At 48.8% G+C, this 20,719-nt stretch overlaps 2 protein-coding genes across 2 annotated transcripts; both read left to right on the top strand.

The window, feature by feature from the left end:
• Positions 1 to 12,978: 12,978 nt before the first annotated feature.
• On the top strand, positions 12,979 to 13,371 carry LOC125604318. Its single transcript, XM_048774742.1, has one exon. The coding sequence runs from the start codon at positions 12,979 to 12,981 to the stop codon at positions 13,369 to 13,371; it is 393 nt and encodes a 130-aa protein (XP_048630699.1).
• A 2,881-nt stretch (positions 13,372 to 16,252) lies between these two features.
• On the top strand, positions 16,253 to 17,958 carry LOC106448247. The gene is made up of 4 exons (XM_048774741.1): positions 16,253 to 16,628; positions 16,721 to 17,218; positions 17,300 to 17,510; positions 17,628 to 17,958. Exons 1-4 carry the CDS (start codon positions 16,253 to 16,255, stop codon positions 17,956 to 17,958), a joined length of 1,416 nt encoding a protein of 471 aa, XP_048630698.1.
• Positions 17,959 to 20,719: the final 2,761 nt, after the last annotated feature.

The following is a 20,719-nucleotide window of genomic DNA, read 5'->3' as shown; positions in this document are numbered from 1 at the left end:
CTTGCTTTGGCCGGAAACTCTCTATCTCTTTCTTTCTCTCTCTCTACGATTTCTCTGAGTATTTTTTACTCTGGATTGGATGATTGAAATCGACAGGGAGGACCCCATATTTATAGAAAACGAGGGGGTAAGTCTTGCCCCACGAACAGGCATGATTGGCCAGCGGATGGGCACAATCGGCCAAGGGTTACACCCTCTCGGCCACATGCGTCCCTTCGCCAATACCGCATGGGTTTGGGTCTGACAGAGGCCCAAAGCCTTACCCAACCCCTCTGGACTTAGCCCACGGCTTTGTCCCAAGCCCCAACGGTCCATGACCTCATGGCCGGACCCCAATGGCCCATCATCAGCCCGGACCCGGACCATCGGACCGAAACCCGAACAGTCTGTCCAGCTGAGATGAGCAGACCCCCAGCTGCCTCAGCTGAGTGAGCTAGTAGTCCAGCTAGTGGAGCTGACCTTGTAGTGGCCGAGCTGGAGTGAGCTTAACCTAACTCCGTTGAGCTGGTCGAGCTACCGGTTCCATCCGTCCAGCTACCGTCTTGCTCGGTCTAGCTGACTCTCGACTTGCATGAGGTTAAGTCTAAGTTTCCTTACGTCCTTAACCTTCTTATCCGGCCATTGAACGCTTGCCTTGATGTCCTAAGACTGGCAAGTACGTTTCCTCAAACTATGGCCGTCCCAATGATCCTATTCAGGATCCGGGATGTTACATACAGAAGGCTGTTGGGGTCAAAAACGGTCACGACGAAATTAACACCCAAAAGTCATCGGAAATCGTATTTCCGAGAAGATAGTAAAAGAAAAATACAATTTTCATAAAAAATAACCAATACGAAGTTTTTTACGAAGAAGTATCCTTGAAAGCTCAGAATGGACAACTCGAGCTCGATCATTGCAAAACTACCGCGCATGCACGCTATCCGGTCGCTACATAGCAACCAAGTCCAAGCCAAAGCTCGGTCGCTATGTAGCGACCGAGCGTCCGTCTCGCTTGGTCGCCGCTCGGTCACTACGTAGCGACCGAGCGCTCGTTCCGCTCGGTCCCTACGTAGTGACCGGGCTCGAGCCAAAGTTTGGTCGTTTTGTAGAGACCGGGCTCTTCCGAACATCGATACGACACCAGTCCATGCATTCTTGTCAAACCTTCAAATGCTATCTCCCGAAGACCGTAGCAAGCTCAGTCTATATTTTCCGCTATTCTAAACCATCGATCAAACTTTGCAGATTAAAAACCGCGGAAAGTTCGTTCTTTATCGAAAAGAAATCGTAATAAACGTGTCAAGTCGGAAGCCGGCCCATGGGGATCTAAGACACGACTCGAGGCCCATCCTACGATTTCTTAACCAAAAGCACGTAAACCACAGCACAGTTTACGCTTGGTCCACAAGGAAGGATAAATGTCAAGTTTCTGCGGATAAATACAGAAGTTTTGAAGATAATTGTGAAGATCGGAAAAAATGGAATATCTCCATTTTTATGCTATGACGGCTTAAGGGCAGAAGAGTAAAAGCGTAAACCGACCTTGGAGCTAGTATATAAGAAGTCCTAGGCGAGGAGCGCAAGGAGAGAATTTTTTCAGAGCAAACTTAGCACTTAGAGCAATTTTGGCAATTTTCCGTTTTTGTTATTTCGAGCTGCGACTCAATTAGGTTTTGCCGTCTTAGGGTTGCTATAACTAGGAATCTCGCCGACAGCTCTCGTGCCCAGGCTTATACCTTGTTGTAAACGCTCATACGCAAATTCGGAATAAGATCTCCTTTGCTCTCTTTTTCGATTTCTTATTTTTATCGTTGTTATTCTCGTGTTCTGATTGCTTGACGTGTGGTAATTAGCAGATATCCGGGTCCTCTGGGAAATTAGGGTTTTCCTAGTTTCCTTATTTAAACAGAAATTGGCAGTGCAAATTTTGGTTCCCACAGTTTGGCGCTAGAAGGAGGGGGATACAGATCAATCTAACCCGCAAAAGCCACATCACGCTCAATCAGACATGTCAACTAACGATGCGGATAACGTGCAGACTCCTCTTAACGGAGGCAGCGGCACCGATCTCCACACTCCAGCAGCGGATGTATCCGCGGCCAACGCACATGCCAACGCCGCGGCGCTCGAGGAGTTTAAAAAGATGCTCGCCACCTATGAGAAAAAGGTCGGAAGAACATGATAAGCTCGTGAGTACCTTGACCAAACAGGTTGAAACCTTAACGGCAAGGACTCGAGCAATCCGTCCCCGCGGAACCACCAAAATCCACGGGAAGAGACTCAACTTCGCAACCCCACTCGACAGACCTGGAGTCGCGCGGGAACGACCTTCGGGTCAAAACCCTAGCTAGAAATCTCCCATCGAAAAGGGGAACCCTGAAAGTCCTCCGCCCCCTGCAAAGGACTCGGAGGATAACGAAGCCGAACGCATTGACCTGGATCCTAGCGATGTCTCCAACGACACCGAGGAGGACATCGACAGACATCCAAGAAGGACCAGAAGCCGATCTGCTCGGAAAAGCTCCCCGTTCGAAAAACCATTGACGGAAGAAGAGGAAATCGCCTATTGGAACGAACAAGAGGAGCTGGCCGAAAGGCAAACCGAGCTCACTCGCAGTAAACACCGACAGGCTCAGAAATCTACTGACGAGACATCGGATATCCGCGATCTTCGCAACTACATCACCAAGACTGCGGCAGAAGTGAGGGCCGTGAAGTCTCAAATCCATCATGCTACTAGTGCTGCCCCCGAAATCGATCGACTGCTGGAAGGAGCTCGGAAGACCCCTTTTACGATGGTACGGCCGACCCGAAAGCGCACCTTCACGCTTTCCACATCGCGATGGGAAGAGCTAGGCTGAAGGACGGCGAAAAGGATGCCGGCTACTGCCGCCTGTTCGTCGAAAATCTGGAAGGAGCGGCGCTCGAATGGTTCGCACGCCTTCATCGCAACACCATCGGGAGTTTCCGACAGCTCGCATCAGGATTTCTCAAACAATACTTTGTATTCATAGACAAAGAAACTTCCGATGTTGATCTCTGGAGTCTCTCCCAGAGGGAAGACGAACCCCTCCGCGAGTTTATCAGTCGGTTCAAGCTGATAATGTCCAGGGTCAGCGGGATAAACGACAAAGTGGCCATTAACGCGCTGAGAAAGACGCTCTGGTGCAAGTCACAATTCAGAAAGTGGATAACCCTCGACAACCCGCGAACGATCCAGGACGCCCTCCACAAAGCAACGAACTACATCATAGTTGAAGAAGAAACTAAAGTCTTATCGCAAAAACATAAGGCGGCAAGACCTTCCTCGAAGGACATGGATCCGAAAGCGAGAAAGAAGAACTCTCGTAACGACAAATACGTCCACCACGAGGGGGAAGATCTCCAAGGGGCGTATAATTATGCGATTAATTCGGATCAAGGCCGAACCACGGGCAACACGTGGACCCGCAATCAAGGGTATGACGAAAACACCTACTGCAAGTTCCACCAGTCCCGAGGACACTCCACGACCAACTGCAAAGTCTTGGGAGCAAGGCTGGCCGCGAAGCTACTCGCTGGAGAGCTCTCGGAAGTAACCAGCGTCAAGGATCTCATCCTCAACTCTGATCGCCCTCCAAAGACGGATAGAAATCCACCCGCTGAAAAATCCCCTCAACGAAACCAGCCTGGGGATAAACGCGGTAGGAGGCCGGACGACAAGGGGAATGATAACAATCGTCGCAGAGTCAACATGATCATCGGAGGATCACAATACTGCGGCGATACTGTTTCAGCCATCAAGGCTTACCAACGGAAGGCAGAGTCGAGTGCAAATTGGCCTACATGGTCTCCTCCCCGAGATGGCCAAAATTGCTCGATCACCTTCACAAAGGAGGAAGCCGGCGGCATCGATCAACCTCACTGCGACCCGCGCGTCATAGATCTCGTCATACGAGACTTAGAAGTTGGAAGGGTACTCGTCGACACGGGAAGCATGGTCAACGTAATCTTCTGCGACACTCTCAAGCGGATGAGCATCGAACTCGGAGAAGTAATTCCGACGCCAAAACCGCTCACGGTTTTTTCAGGCGAAGTATCGATGACTCTTGGATCAATCCAGTTGCCAGTCATGGCCAAAGAGATCACGAAAATCATCGAGTTCGCGATAGTCGATCATCCCGCTATCTACAACGTGATCATGGGAACTCCATGGCTCAATGCCATGCAAGCAGTTCCATCAACCTACCACCTGGGTCTCAAATTTTCGACCCCAAGCGAAGTCGCGGCTATCTAGGGATGCCAAAAACAGTCGCGGCTATGCTTCCTCGCAGAGCAAAAGTTAAGACAAATCACGACTTCTGCAGTGAATCGCAAACGCACGAAGATGGATCGATCTTCGGCCAAAAACGCCCCAAGGAAAGACGAATTAAAATCATCTGCCGACGCAAACGCATCGGACGTCGAAACTCAACACGAGTCCAAAGCCGACGCTACAACTCAACCGGAACATCCGGAAAATAGCGTTGACCCAGCCATGATCAACACGGTCAAGGCGGACAGCGCGACGAACACGCCAGCCGTCTTAAACAAACGCAATTCGATCACTCTTTTGATCTTCAAAACGTCCAACACAAGGACAAAAGCGCGCTACAACAAATATCCGAAATTTTGGTTTAGCACTCCCAGTTGGCTTAAAAATTGCCTCTGAGAAGATGCTCGATTCGTACCATACAAGTCATATAAGCCGAGAACTTATCGCGGACTTTAAATTGGTACGAGTCAGGAAGAAATCGCAACAGGAAAAAAGATAGCCGGCTAGTCACCGCACAAACCTTAACCGTAAGTAAACCTAGGTCTTGCCCTAAACCCAACGCTCTGGTCTCAAACATCTCCAGACATGATATCTAAAAGATACGAGATCCTAAACCATGTCTCTCCGTTCACATCTCAATGTTCCCGAAAATCGTAAAGATAAATAATTTTCTACGAAAATCACGAACGAACCAACAGATTGAACGTCTCATCGGAATTAAATATGAGACGACAACTCATATTTACTTCTAACCTACTCAGGGAAAACTCAAAATAAAACATCCATCATATATATATAAAGCCGCGTAAAGCGGTAAGGGATTCAAAGCCGCCAACAGCCAGTCCCGATAAGCAATAAAAACGGCCAAAACGGGCCCGTACAATCTCTCTAAATAAAGGCCACACTCGGCCACAAACATAAAACGGAAAGACAAGCATCTTTCTTTAACCACTCCACCTCTCATAGTCCAAAATCAAAGTCCCCGGACAACGAAGCACCGAACGCATCTGCGGGACGATCCACTTCCTCGCCACCATCGAGAAACCCGGTCGGAACCTCCTCGGTATCAGGGGAAACCGGGATGGAATCCCAGAACCCTGGATTCGCTCGTCGATTGAGGGAATGAGCGCCTCAGCGTGGGCACGTTCGTTCATGCCGCTCTTCATCAAGCTCATTTCCTTCTCGAACACATAATCATCGGCTTGCGTCCTCCAAAGACTTCCGACTGAACCACGGCACTCACGAAAATCACCCACCAAGGTGAAGGAATTCTTGAGGTTCCCATACTCAACCTGGAACAGAGAGGCACGAGTCTTCATCACCTCGACGATTTCTCTTTTGCCCTTCCTTTCCGCCTTACGGACTGCCCGCGCATGATCACGAGTAAGTTGCGCTTCTCGCTCCAGCATCTCGCCTTGCACGCGAGCGAGATCTCTTTCCGCTTTCTCTGCTTTAAAACGATAGACCATAGCTTCCATATGGCTCCCTTCAATGGCCGAGCCATGCAAGTTGAGGCCCGGCGAAACCAATTAACGCATTATAAGCAGAAAAAGAAATACCTAGGCAATCACAAATATTTTCGAAAAAATCATACCCCGTTGATAATACGAGACCCTTCCGCGACAACCTTTGGCCATCCTGTTTCATTCGTTGGTGGAGGAGCATCGAAGCCCAGGGGTAAACCAGTGAAGAAATCATCGAAATAGAGGATAGGAACCTCGCTAGAACCGCTTCCATCGCCATAAGCAAGGTCTGGATCCCATCCCGGAAGCACAGAATCGTCCATCGAAACTCTATGTCGCCAAGATCGATATCCTTCCCCTTTGAAGAGTTCCACCCCGTCGCAGCAGCGGGGGCAGCGTCGGGACTCTGATCATCGGGCTCCGAGTCGTTCCCCGCTTCCACAGGATCGGGGCATACAAACCTTAGCGCCTTCCGAACTCGTTTCAGCGTGAACGAAGTCCAGAAAAATGGACCATTCCTAAGAAGGTCCCTCACTTCAATGATATCCTCGGGAAACGGAGCCAGCGGGTTGATGAAGGGACGATCGTTCGGCAACCTCCGGAGTAGTGGGATACAACTCTCTTCGACAGATGCAGCATCTATACGAACAAAGAAGAAAAATTTCTTCCACGAGTTGAAGTTGGAGCTGAACCTCTTAACCACTGACATGAAGCTCCGAGGGACCAGCCTATACTTTTCCTTATCCTTGACAAGCTGTAGCCTCAAAAGCGCTTCAAAGTGATCAACGGAAAGGGAGAGACCATGCTCATAACTCAGGATCAGGATTCCAATAATGTTCTGAATGGAAAGAGGATTCAGCTGGTTTATTGCCACCTCGAAACGATCCAATACTCGGACAACGGTTTCAGGAATCAGGAACCACAAGCGACAACGCACTACGAACACTTTGTAGCAAGTAAAGTAACCCTCCGGGGGGTTATCAGCGCGTTCGCCTCGACGAGGAACCCGGAACTCCACCGTAATCGGAATACGACGGAACGATCGCATGATCTCGAGAAACTCGCCGGTACTCCTGCTCGGTGACCCTTCCTCGATCGCACGATGGGTCAGTACCGGAAATGACTTCTCTTTGGGAGGAGTCATCGAACCGTAATGCGCAACCCACCATGCCTCATTCTCGGCGGGATCTACCGAGCGAGGCACAAACTCCATCTTCGGAACAACGAGCTCTTCATGAGCACTCGCTGATGAAGACCCTTTTCTCGCAATCTTTTTTCTTGCTCGACATTTTATACTTTCTCTTTTGGAAAATAGAGGGAAAGGATGGAGAGAAAGAGAAATCTTGGAAGAAAACAAAAAGTGAAAAAAAATATGAAGAAGTTACCTCCCTTCTTATAGGCATGAGAATTTACTATTCAATCTCGGACTTTCGGATATTAGTTCCATCCAACACGCCTAACTTGCCAAACATGCCTAACCGCACGCTAGGACCCTACGATGCGTGGTCCTAACGGGCTAGGGGGCTAACTGTTGGGGTCAAAAACGGTCACGACGAAATTAACACCAAAAAATCCTCGGAAATCGTATTTCTGAGAAGATAGTAAAAGAAAAATACGATTTTCGTTAAAAATAACCAATACGAAGTTTTTTACGAAGAAGTATCCTTGAAAGCTCAGAATGGACAACTCGAGCTCGATCATTGCAAAACTACCGCGCATGCACGCTATCCGGTCGCTACATAGCAACCAAGTCCAAGCCAAAGCTCGGTCGCTATGTAGTGACCGAGCGTCCATCCCGCTCGGTCGCTACGCAGCGACCGAGCTCGAGCCAAGGCTCGGTCGCTACGTAACGACCGAGCGTTCGCCCGCTCGGTCGCTACGTAGCGACCGAGAGTTCGTCTTGCTCGGTCGCTACGTAGCAACCGGGCTCGAGCCAAAGTTCGGTCGTTTCGTAGCGACCGGGCTCTTCCGAACATCGATACGACACCAGTCCATGCACTCTCGTCAAAACTTCAAATGCTATCTCCCGAAGACCGTAGCGAGCTCAGTCTATGTTTTCCGCTATTCTAAACCATCGATCAAACTTTGCGGATTAAAATCCGCGGAAAGTTCATTCTTTATCGAAAAGAAATTGAAATAAACGTGGCGTGTCGGAAGACGGCCCATGGGGACCTAAGACACAACTCGAGGCCCATCCTACGATTTCTTAACCAAAAGCCCGTATACCACAGCACGGTTTACGCTTGGTCCACAAGGAAGGATAAATGTCAAGTTTCCACGTAAGTTTTGAAGATAATTGTGAAGATCGGAAAAAATGGAATATCTCCATTTTTATGCTATGACGGCTTAAGGGCAGAAAAGGAAAAGCGTAAACCGACCTTGGAGCTGGTATATAAGAAGTCCTAGGCGAGGAGCGCAAGGAGAGAATTTTTTCAGAGCAAACTTAGCACATAGAGCAATTTAGGCAATTTTCCGTTTTTGTTATTTCGAGCTGCGACTCAATTAGGTTTAGCCTTCTTAGGGTTGCTAGAACTAGGAATCTCGCAGACAGCTCTCGAGCCCAGGCTTATATCTTGTTGTAAACGCTCATACGCAAATTCGGAATAAGATCTCCTTTGCTCTCTTTTTCAATTTCTTATTTTTATCGTTGTTATTCTCGTGTTCTGATTACTTGACGTGTGGTAATTAGCAGATATCCGGGTCCTCTGGGAAATTACGGTTTTCCTAGTTTCCTTATTTAAACGGAAATCGACAGTGCAAATTTCGGTTCCCACAAAGGCAATGTCACAGTCCGGCCAGGTAAGTAATACTAACCTTTACATGACTTCCGGACAAGTGCTTAAATCATTACAACGTGAGACACAGGTGCTACTAATGATCTTTAAGGAAGGTTGTTTTGCAGGTTTTGAGGCTCCTGAAGTACCGGACGTAGTACAAGACCTCATGGGACGTAACAAGGATGTCTTTCCTGATGAGATTCCAGCCGGTTTACCCCCTGTCTGTGGCATAGAACATCAGACCTTGTACCCGGCGCGCCCCTGCCAAAATGAGCCGCTTACCGTGTCAACCCTGAGGAAGCTAAGGAGTTGGAGCGGCAGGTCCAAGGCCTCATGGACAAAGGCTACATCCACGAGAGCCTTAGCCCCTGTGCGGTCCCGATTCTGTTAGTGCCTAAGAAGGATGGAACGTGGCGCATGTGTGTGGACTGCCGAGCCATCAACAACATAACCTTCAAATATCGGTACCCTATACCTAGATTAGATGATATGTTGGATAAACTGAGTGGTTCTATTGTGTTTTCTAAGATTGATCTCAGGAGTGGATACCATCAAGTCCGCATGAAGGAAGGAGATGAGTGGAAAACCGCCTTCAAGACCAAGCAAGGTCTGTACGAGTGGCTGGTGATGCCGTTTGGCCTTACCAACGCCCCTAGCACATTCATGAGGCTCATGAACGAGGTCCTCCGACCTTACATTGGTAAATTTGTTGTTGTATACTTTGATGACATCCTGATTTACAGCAGGTTCTTAACTGAACACATTGGACATCTAGAACAGGTCTTGAAAGCCTTGAGGCAAGAAGGCCTTTATGCTAACCTTAAGAAATGTGTTTTCTGCACTGATCAGTTGGTATTTTTAGGTTTTGTTGTGAGTTCACAGGGACTGAAGGTTTATGAGGAGAAGATCAAGGTGATACAAGACTGGCCGACCCCGACCACGATCGGACATGTCCGCAGCTTCCATGGACTGGCTAGTTTCTATCGACGATTCGTGAAGGATTTCAGTACCATTGCCGCCCCAATGACCTCCGTGATCAAGAAGAACGTATCCTTTACTTGGGGTCCTGCCCAAGAGGAGTCTTTCAACAGGCTTAAATACAGTTTGACACATGCACCGGTCCTAACTCTTCCTGATTTTGATAAACCTTTTGAGATGTGTGATGCTTCAGGGACAGGAATAGGAGCCGTACTGACCCAAGGAGGCCGGCCAGTTGCTTTCTTCAGTAAGAAATTGAGTGTAGCCGCTGTAGCATCCCCGATTCTGGATAGGATCGTCCGGACATGCCTTAGTGCGAGGAGACGCACCAGTCAGGTCACATGACCTAAAGACAAGCGTGTCATGGTCCAAAACGTGGTTAAGGGAATCAGGTAGCTGGAACTTAACCAAAATAAGGCAGAGGCAAGCTCAAAGGAGCTGGACAAGCGAGCTGGTAGCTGGACGAGATCCGGGTGAAGCTCGATGAAGTGAGTGATCAGAATGGATCATGGGAAAACTAAGTCTAGTTCTGGAAATAGACCAAGGGACTTAAAAGGATTGAATAATATAAAGGAAGCAAGCTGGAGACAGTGTATAACAGGTGGGCAATGCAGTAAGCAAGCTCGACCAGCTAGGTGAAGTGTAGTGCAGCTCGGTGTAGCTCACTGAAGTGTAGGTCAGCTCCCTGAGCTGGATGGTCTAGATCACTCAGCTGGATCAGCTGGGGATCAGCTCAACTCAGCTGGACTGAGTGTTCAGGTCTCGGGCAGTTGGGTCGGGTCTGGACAGTGGTCGGGCCATGTGGGTTACCCGTGTGTGCCGATGGGGTGGTGGGCTCTTGGGATTGAGCCAGGGGCATGGGCAGTCCGTGTGGGATTGTTTTGGACATGTCCAGGAGTGGTTTGGCAGTTACCAGAACGTCTTGTAACTGCCATAGGCGAAAGGGTGCAATTTGTACCATTGATTAAATCAATGGCCAGAATTGATACCAAAGGGATGCAATGGTTAAGATGTAACCACCCCTTCTTCTATAAAAGGCAGGCAAGTCCGTGCCTTCTCAGGCATGCCAGGGATTCCACCTACATCCTGAAATATAAAGAAAACCAGAGAAAAACAGAGAGATGGTCGGATTGAATAATCCAATACCAAGAGGCATTCAAAGGCATCAAAGAGGCAGTTTTGGAGGGCAATCAAGAGGGAGTTGAGAACGACCCTCTGGTGAGTTTTGATTATTGTTTGCCACGCCCTGGTCTTCATCTATATCCATACATCACACGAAAATAGCCTGGAGAGAAGATAGGAGGCCGGATCCCACTTCCAATGGTTGAGACAGCCTCAACGGCAGATGTGTGTAGAGAGGCAGTTTCATGGGCACTGAAGGGGGAAGTAATGCACGACCCTGTGATCGTGTTTGATCATGCATGATCACGTCCTAGGCTTCTTATACAGCCTGTGGACACACGCAAATGGTTAGGAGAGAGGGGGGAAAGCCGGACTCCACTTCTAGAGGCCAATACAGCCTTAAAGATGGATGCAGTGTAGAAAGTGGTTTCAAGGGAGTTCCATGGAAAGGGTGATTGGTGCGACCCATGAATGGACCTTCTCAATACTGGAAGTATATGATAAGGATTGATAGAGGCGTGCACTGGAGGAGCATGGACGTCCATGATAAGGGAAGGCACATGATCTAATCAGATCATGTATAAGGTAACCGGTTTATAATTACTATTCGGTTTATGTTTATGTCTCTTGTGGAACTGGTCCTGGCCAAGAATGGCACGCCCTTGGAAACTACATATAATGTGATGTGATCTAAGGAACTAGTAGTTGAGGAAGGGGCCGGATCATAGTTGGTACAACTCGTCCATATGGTGTGATGGACGGATGCAATGCATCGGCCATACTATATGGGGCGGGACATGGGAACTGGGTTTGTGTTGATCACGGCCTGATCCATCAGAGGGTGATCTATGTATGGGTATGATTGGCCATGGTCATAATGCAGGGGTGAAGAGTCGTGACCTTTCAGCAAGGTAGTTATCCATGATAGTTAACCGAGTAAACGGAAACTGTTGTGGGACAGCGGTATTGGCCGCATGAGGAGAAGGCCGTGTGTCATCTGGTCTTGGGCAAGGATGGACGACCTGAACCATAGGTGATGGATCAAGGTGTCTAATCTGATTGATCAAAGGATGCACCGGTTGTAAGGGTAAGATTGATCGGGTTTATTGGGATATGGTTCCATGGCCGGTTAGGTAAGTGTGAAGACTCATCAGTTCTGAGTCATGTGGGTGGTTGGTTGATTGACTTAGGATCTGATGGGCATTATTAGTCCATGAGAGGACTTGGCTCCAGGGGAGCATACGCTTAAGACTTGATAGCACTGAACCATGGCCTTGGCCGGTTCAGGGGTGATGTCCATGGCCTTGGCCGGACTGATCATGATCGGGATCCATATGATATGGGTCGATTCATTGGATTCCGATTATGGGAATCTCTTAGTTGGAATTTATCATGAGTTTTCATGAATTTTAATTAATTTTTGAAGCACTTTTGGAAGTGGCCAGAAACGTAACTGAAGACTCCCCAAAAGTACTTGGTCTGTGGGGATGGTTGGCTGAATGACTAAGTACTGAAGGGAAGAGTATATGCAGGTATAAGAGAGCTGTACGAGTAGACAGGGAGCTCGTCGAAGCTACCTCACAGCTCTACCAGCTGGGTCGAGAGTGATGGAACCTCAAGTGAAGTGGTTCATCTCAGCTAGCTGGATGAGCTAGCTAAACAGCTAAGTCAGCTGGGACAATGAGCTAACAAACTCCTTGGATGAAGCAAAGGTATGATCTAGCAATGTTGCATAGATCTAGATAGAATGGTTAGGGGAATGGAACCTCGGATTTGTATGCCTTGATTTGGGTTCAGGGACCTTGGAGCTTGCTGGTAGTTGAGTATTCTAACCATTAGCCGAGGTGATTCGACCAGACAAGTATTATATTGGCTGTAGACCAATGGTTAAGTAGAGAATATCCGCTGCGTATGAGTTGAAATGATCTATGCTAGGGAATGACTAAGGTAGTCTTAAGCTAAGGTCTAAGTTAGCCCTCGCCTATGGGCGATAATATAGATAAAGGGCAAAATTTGAGAGGTTCGGTCAGTGTATGGACCGAGCGACGTGAGGCATCGACCGCGGCCTAGTCGGCCGGGATCGGGCCTTACAGCCGCCCTCAATTATCCCACCTATGATAAAGAGCTATATGCTCTAGTAAGATCACTTGAAACTTGGCAACATTATCTTCTGTCTAAAGAGTTTATTATTCATACAGATCACGGGACTCTTAAGCATTTGAGGGGCCAGACAACACTCAAGAAGAGGCATGCTAGGTGGCTGGAATTCGTGGAGACTTTTCCCTATGTGATCAAGTACAAGAAGGGGAAGGAAAACGTAGTGGCAGATGCTCTATCCCGGCGCCACACACTCATTACCACCATGGAGGCTAGGATCATGGGTTTTGAACAACTTAAAATGTCTTATGAAACTGACCCTGATTTTTCTGAGCTTTACAGTAACACGGCTAAGGGAGCCATGGGTCCATTCTATCAGCAGGACGGGTTCCTCTTCAAGGAGAAATGCCTGTGCATTCCTCATGGGTCCATGCGAGACTTACTGACCCGAGAAGCTCATGGGGGCGGGTTGATGGGACATTTCGGTCGAGACAAAACCCTGAGCGTCCTGTCTGACCACTTCTATTGGCCCCGGATGAGGCGTTACGTCGAGAGCCTATGCGCCAAGTGCACTGTCTGCCTTAAAACCAAATCCAGGTCGCATCCTTATGGTTTACACATGCCTTTAGCTATTCCTATTGCACCATGGGTCGTGTAGCATCCCCGATCCTAGATAGGATCATTGGGACGAGCCATGGTGCGAGGAGACGCACCAGACAGGTCATTTGGTCTAAGGACAAGCGTATCATGGCTCAAATAATAAGGTTAAGGGTATCAGGGAGCTGAGACTTAACCAGGATGGAACAGAAGGAAGCTTAGGAGAGCTGGCCGAGTGATCTAGCAGCTGGACAGGGTCGGGAACAAGCTCAACCAGCTGGGGACAGTGTGAAACCAGGTCACTCAGTCCTTGGTAGCTCACTCAGCTGAGGCCAGCTAGTGACCAGCTCAACTCAGCTCGATGGAGTTTTATTGTCCGGGCCGGCGTGGCCGGGTCATGGGCGGTTATGGGCTGGTGGGGTCTTGGCCTGAACCACCAAGGGTCCGTGGGGTCTTGGCCTTGGACAAGGGACGCTGGACAATGTTATGGGCCTGATTTTCGGACAGCCCAAAGGAAGGGAAGAGCAGTTGGGCAGTTACTCCTGAAAAGGTGCAAAAGGGGCAGTTTTGTGCCTTTTCTCTCTAACTGCTTGGCCGGTTTCTCCAGGGCAGTTGGGGCTGGCTTTATCTATAAATAGAGAGTCCCTGGCACAGAAAATGGCACGAAATTCCTTAGGAAAAGCTCTGCCAAACTCATAACAGAAAGAAAGAAAGAGAGAGAGACCGGCGGTTAGAGAAGAGAACAGTGTGTGGTGGTGTTGGCTTGCCGGCGTGTTCTGAGCGTGGGAAGGCCAGGCCGTGAAGATGGATACCAGACAGAAAGACAAGGCGAAGGAGAAGGAGAAGGACTTGCCTCCAAGGGAGAGAACGCCTAAGGTTAGTGGTGTAGACTGCAAGGAACGGCCCCGGGCCTGCGGATGATCCGTGCGGCCTTGCGGTCGGTTCTCTTGGCAGATGCATCCATTCTCTTTACTTCTTCTGGATCGCCTGTTCTATAGTATTTTGTGATGTTATTGTATTGATTCAGACAGGGAACACTGGACCAAGGCCATGGCCGGTCCAGGGGTAAAGTCCTAGGCATTGGCCGGACTGATCTATGGTCGGATCTCACATTCCGGGTCGGTTTTGTTGAGATCTGACTATGGGAATCTCTTAGTTGGGAATTATCATGAATTGTCATGGATTTTACTTAGTTTTTGGGAATTTATTTGTGTATGTCCAAACTGGACAGATCCTAGTTCTTAAGGGCCGAACCATGCCATTCTAGTCTTGTTGCTTAGGTTATCGGCCACATGTGTTTATGATGTGATTTATGTGGTTTCAGGACCAGACTTGGACTGTGGTAAAGGAAAGGTACCGTGAAGACTCAGGCCATGGGAAGATGTGTGGTGAATGGGTCATTGTTGATAAGTGTGTAGTATTGATAGCCTATTGTGCAACTTGTGAACTTATGATAGACTAAGTGTGTAAACTAGTAGTATGAACTTATGAATGATGTATGGATCTTATTATGTTATATATATAATCTATTTGCCCTTTATGTTCACTTGTCTTGATTGTTAAACTTGAACCTCACCTTAGGGAAATTGAACTTAACATCTAAAAGACCTTAAAAGACCGGATTCATTTGTATAAGAACGGATGTTAAGTTCGTGGTTCATGGTTGGGCTTAAGAGCCGGGAACGGGCCTTACAAGTTGGTATAAGAGCATGCTTGATTCTAGGATTTGGTTGGGTTATGTGTTCACCACACTTCTGGCTTTGGGTCTCACGGTAAGGTTGGGTAGAAAGGGTTGTTTTCTTAACGTTGTATGTTCTCGGAGGTTTGTATAAGTTGATGGGACTAACTGGTTTGTGTTTTCAACTCCTAAGGGAACAAAGAGGGCTAAAGGCCGGAAGGGCAAGGAGGCGGCTGGTGCTTCTGGACCGGTTGTGGGAGAGGGAGTCAATCCTACCCAAGTGTTGCCTATCCAAGTGGGGTTGGTCAACAATGAGACCGGGGAGCCCATGGCGCCAATCTTGCCTAAGGAGGTTCAGGTTGCTAACCTGGGCGAACAACAGGAGATGGGACGTGAGGAGGAAGGTGAATCCTCCCATACAGGAGACCAGACCAGTCGGGGAACTGGTGCCTTGTAGACGGCCGAGCCGTCCATGCGCGAGGTGTTGGACGTGGTTAAGGCCATGGGCACTCAGATGTTGGCTTTCACTCAAGAATTCACCCCATTGGTGAATTCTTCCGTGGGCCAGGTCACACCAGCTCAGGCCACAGCTCAGGCTACTCAGAGGGCAGCTCAGACAGCTGGGACCGCAGCTGGTGTAGCTCGAGCAGCCGCACATGTAGCTCAGACAGCTGCTAGGACAGTTGAGGATCGAGCTACAGTTGAGGCTGATGTGATGGAGATCGATCCGCCTGTTCGTCTAGTTAGGAGAGTGGATTACTTGAGCTTGCTAGCTCACATCTCCAAGCTGGGTATGAAGCAGTTTGCTGGTAGTTCCAATCCCATTGAGGCAGACGAGTGGAGGAGGAGTACAAGAAAGACATTGCAGTTCACTTCCTGGAAGGTGACGCGCACAACTGGTGGTTGGCTTTGGACAAACGCACCAATGGGACTATTGAGCGTTTTTCAGACTTTGAGATTGAGTTCAACCACAAGTACTTTCCAGCTGAAGCTTGGGACCGCCTGGAGTCCCAGTTCCTGGACTTGTCCCAGGGACACATGACAGTACTGAGTATGAGGAGAAGTTCAACCGGCTCAGACGTTACGTAGGTAAAGAGCTGGAAGAGGAGACAGTGCAGATACGTAGGTTTGTTCGAGGCCTAAGGGTCAAACTTCGAACCTACTGCTCGGTTGGTCATTTCCAGACAGTGTCTGAGCTCGTGGAAAGGATGGCTTTTGGTAGAGACCAACCTGGCCGAGGAGGCTAAGAAAAGGTCTAGGAGCCATGCGTCCTCTGGTGGTTCCGGGAGTGACCGGAAGAGGAAGAGGGACACCGCCGAGGAGGGTAAAACCTCAAAAGGTAGGCCAAAGTGTTCTAAGTGCAGGAGGCGTCATGGAGGCGAATGCTGGAAGGCTATGGGAGCTTGTACTCGGTGTGGCAAGATGGATCATTCAGCTCGGGACTGTCCAGGGCCGCAGGCAGGGCTCAAGTGGGGGTGATACCAGGGGATGTCACCTATGTCCAAAGCTCCAAGCGGAACAAGAGAAGGGCCGCGGTGAGGCAAGCAAACCAAGCCAGAGCCAGGGCCAGACCTCTAACCCAAGGGTTTACGAGCTATCCAAGGATGAGGACGAGACTAAACCATTCAAGTCGATCACTGGTAATGATTCTAGGCTTATTCTCTTTCGATTTGGTAGAATTGCATGGTACAGAACCTAGAACGGATTAGATACTTAGATTGAGTCTTTGTAGGGACCCTAAGTATTGGTGGTGTGGAAACACACGTTCTGTTTGACACTGGAGCTACACATAGCTTTGTGAGTCCAGGGTTGATCGGAAAGGGTTTGTTCCAAATTGGAATGAGGGATGATCCGTGCATAGTATATGCAGCCGGTGGCCAAGCGATGCATTCCTTGGGACTGCTTAGGGACGTCCCAGTGATGATCCAGGACAGGGTAATGCATGTGGATCTGGTGGTAGTCCCCCTTAAAAATCACGAGGTGATATTGGGTATGGACTGGCTTGGAAAGAATCGGGCCACCTTGGATTGTCACCGGGGGAGGGTGCAGTTCGAGAGTGGGTGTGGACCCCCGATCAGGTTCCAAGGTATTAAGCCGGCCTCAAGTTGCTTAGTGGTATCAGCAGTCCAAGCAGAACGGATGCTTGAGAAAGGTTGTGAGGCTTATTTGGCCACAATCACCACTAAGGAGGTCGTTGGGGGTGGTGACCCAGAAGGGATACCGCTGGTCAGTGAGTTTGAGGATGTGTTTCGGACGCTACAGGGCATTCCCCCTGATAGGGCCGATCCGTTCATAATAGAACTGGAACCAGGGACGGCCCCATTGTCTAAAAGTCCCTATCGAATGGCTCCTGCCGAAATGGCCGAGCTAAAGAAACAACTGGAGGAGTTGTTGGACAAAGGGTTCATACGCCCAAGTATCTCGCCTTGGGGAGCACCAGTCCTGTTTGTGAAGAAAAAGGATGGTAGTTTCAGGCTGTGCATTGATTACCGAGGGTTGAATAGGGTGACTGTGAAGAACAAGTACCCATTGCCCAGGATTGATGAGTTGTTGGATCAGCTCAAGGGAGCCAAGTGGTTTTCCAAGATTGATTTGGCCTCAGGGTATCACCAAATCCCAATAGAGCCCAATGATATCAGGAAGACGGCATTCCGGACCCGGTATGGTCACTACGAGTTTGTGGTTATGCCATTTGGTCTAACCAATGCTCCAGCTGCGTTCATGAAGATGATGAATGGTATCTTCCGAGACTTTCTGAATGAATTTGTAATCATTTTCATAGATGACATACTTGTATATTCCAGAAGCAAGGAAGACCATGAGAGGCATCTGAGGGCGGTGTTGGAACGGCTAAGAGAGCAGAAACTCTTTGTTAAGTTAAGCAAGTGCAGCTTCTGGCAGAAGAGCATTGGCTTCCTTGGACACATTGTGTCAGATCAAGGAGTGTCTGTGGATCCGGAAAAGATATAGGCTATCCAAGCCTGGCCACAACCTAAGAGTGCTACAGAAGTCAGATGCTTCATAGGGTTGGCCGGCTACTATCGGAAGTTCGTCAAGGGGTTTGCGAGTTTGGCTCAACCCATGACTCAACTCACGGGCAAGGATGTTAGGTTTGCCTGGACAGGAGATTGTGAGAAGTGCTTCATGGCTCTGAAGGACATGCTTACAAGGGCACCAGTCCTAGTACAGCCTGAGGCGGATCAGCCATATGTAGTGTATACGGACGCATCCATCACTGGGTTGGGATGTGTTCTGACTCAATATGGGAAGGTGATTGCTTATGCTTCAAGACAATTGCGAAAGCATGAAGGGAATTACCCAACCCATAACTTAGAGATGGCGGCCGTAGTTTTTGCACTGAAGATTTGGAGATCCTACCTATATGGTGCTAAGGTTCAGATCCTTACTGACCACAAGAGCCTCAAATACATATTCACGCAACCAGAATTAAATTTGAGGCAGAGGCGTTGGATGGAGTTCGTGGCCGACTATGATTTAGATATTGCTTACCATCCTGGTAAGGCAAATTTGAGGCCAAGGTATCAGCTGAGAAGGAAGCTGATGAGTTGGAAGAGATGGTCCGGTCATTGCACCTGAACACAATGGCCAGCGAGGACGAGCCGTTGGTTTTGGAAGCGGTGATCTAAGCTGATCTTCTCACCAGGATCAGGCAGGCACAAGGCTTGGACGAGAACCTACAAAAGGTTGCTCGAAATGAACTGACGGAGTATCAGATCATGGCAGATGGAACCATTCTGGTACGAGGACGGGTCAGTGTGCCTAATGATAAGAACCTAAAGGAAGAGATTATGAGGGAAGCTCATAAATCCAAGTTCTCGATACATCCAGGGGCAACTAAAATGTATCAAGACCTTAAGAGGTATTATCATTGGATACGGATGAAGGTAGACATAGCTGAGTGGGTGGCCAAGTGTGCTACATGCCAGTTAGTCAAGGCGGAGCATCAGGTTCCAAGTGGGCTGTTACAAAGTTTACCCATTCCGGAATGGAAGTGGGATCACATCACTATGGACTTTGTAACCGGTTTTCCCACCACTAGGAAAAGGAATAATGCGGTTTGGGTGATAGTGGATAGACTCACCAAATCCGCAAACTTCCTGCCTTTGAAGAAATCAGATGGGGTTGATCAGATTGTGGTCAAGTACATGGACGAGATCATGCGGCTACATGGCATTCCGTCTAGCATTGTGTCGGATAGGGATCCGAGGTTTACTTCACGATTCTGGAAGGCTTCCAAAAGGCCTTGGGACGAGAGTGAACATGAGTACAGCTTATCATCCCCAGACAGATGGGCAATCAGAACGCACGATCAGGATACTGGAGGATATGCTAAGGGCATGTGTCTTAGATTGGGGAAACTCATGAGAAAGGCATCTGCCATTGGTGGAGTTTGCATACAACAACAGTTTTCACCGAAGTATTGGCATGTCCCCCTATGAAGCCTTATATGGGCGGCCATGTAGAACGCCATTGTGCTGGACCCAAGTGGGGGAGCGCAGCATGATAGGGCCGGAAATAGTGGAGGAGACAACTGAGAAGATCAAGTTCATCCAAGATAAGATGAGGACGGACCAAGACCGTCAAAAACATTATGCAGACAAACGTCGGAAAGAACTTGAGTTCGAAGTTAGTGATATGGTATACCGAAAGATGATTACCTTCAAGGGGAGGGTGAAAATCTCAGGTAGGAGGAAGTTAGATCCAAGGTACTTGGGTCCATTCCGAATTGTTGAGAGAGTTGGAGCGGTGGCTTACAAGTTGGATTTACCCTCCGAGATGGATGCATTCCACAATGTGTTCCATGTCTCTAGACTAAGGAAATGCCTATCAGATCAGGATGTTTACATTCCGGAGATTCCTTCTGATTTAGGGACGAACCTCACCTTAGAGACAAGGCCAGTCCGGATCATGGACAGAATGGAAAAGGAAACCCGGAACAAGACAACTCAAATGCTCAAGGTGATTTGGGAGTGCAACGGTCGAGAGGAAGTAACTTGGGAAACAGAGGCAAGAATGAAAGCTGAGTTTCCTGAGTGGATGAAGCAATTTGAGGAAGAGTCACTTGGTTCGGATTCGAGGACGAATCCATATCAAGTGGGGGAGACTTGTAGCATCCCCGATCCTAGATAGGATCGTTGGGACGAGCCATGGTGTGAGGAGACGCAGCAGACAGGTCATTTGGTCTAAGGACAAGCGTATCATGGCTCAAATAATAAGGTTAAGGGTATCAGGGAGCTGAGACATAACCAGGATGGAACGGAAGGAAGCTTAGGAGAGCTGGCTGAGTGATCTAGCAGCTGGACAGGGTCGGGAACAAGCTCAACCAGCTGGGGACAGTGTGAAACCAGCTCACTCAGTCCTTGGTAGCTCACTGGAGCTGATAGGTTAGCTCACTCAGCTGAGGCCAGTTAGTGACCAGCTCAACTCAGCTCGGTGGAGTGTTATGGTCCGGGCCGGTGTGGCCGGGTCATGGGTGGTTATGGGCTGGTGGGGTCTTGGCCTGAACCACCAAAGGTCCGTGGGGTCTTGGCCTTGGACAAGGGACTTTGGACAATGTTATGGGCCTGATTTTCGGACAGACCAAAGAAAGGGAAGAGCAGTTGGGCAGTTACTCCAGAAAAGGTGCAAAAGGGGCAGTTTTGTGCTCTCTAACTGCTTGGCCGGTTTCTCCAGGACAGTTGGGGCTGGCTTTCTCTATAAATAGAGAGTC

Source organism: Brassica napus, unplaced genomic scaffold (assembly GCF_020379485.1).
Source record: "Brassica napus cultivar Da-Ae unplaced genomic scaffold, Da-Ae ScsIHWf_521;HRSCAF=783, whole genome shotgun sequence".
NCBI lineage: Eukaryota > Viridiplantae > Streptophyta > Magnoliopsida > Brassicales > Brassicaceae > Brassica > Brassica napus.
The sequence above is the reverse complement of the archived record's forward strand: the minus strand, read 5'-3'. Positions and strand labels throughout refer to the sequence as shown.

Coding starts and splice junctions, on each gene's coding strand:
- LOC125604318 (XM_048774742.1), top strand. CDS start 12,979: ATGGAGGCTAGGATCATGGGTTTTGAACAACTTAAAATGTCTTATGAA.
- LOC106448247 (XM_048774741.1), top strand. CDS start 16,253: ATGCGTCCTCTGGTGGTTCCGGGAGTGACCGGAAGAGGAAGAGGGACA. Junction 16,629..16,720: donor ACCATTCAAGTCGATCACTG/GTAATGATTCTA, acceptor GAGTCTTTGTAG/GGACCCTAAGTATTGGTGGT. Junction 17,511..17,627: donor AGGGTGACTGTGAAGAACAA/GTACCCATTGCC, acceptor CAATGATATCAG/GAAGACGGCATTCCGGACCC.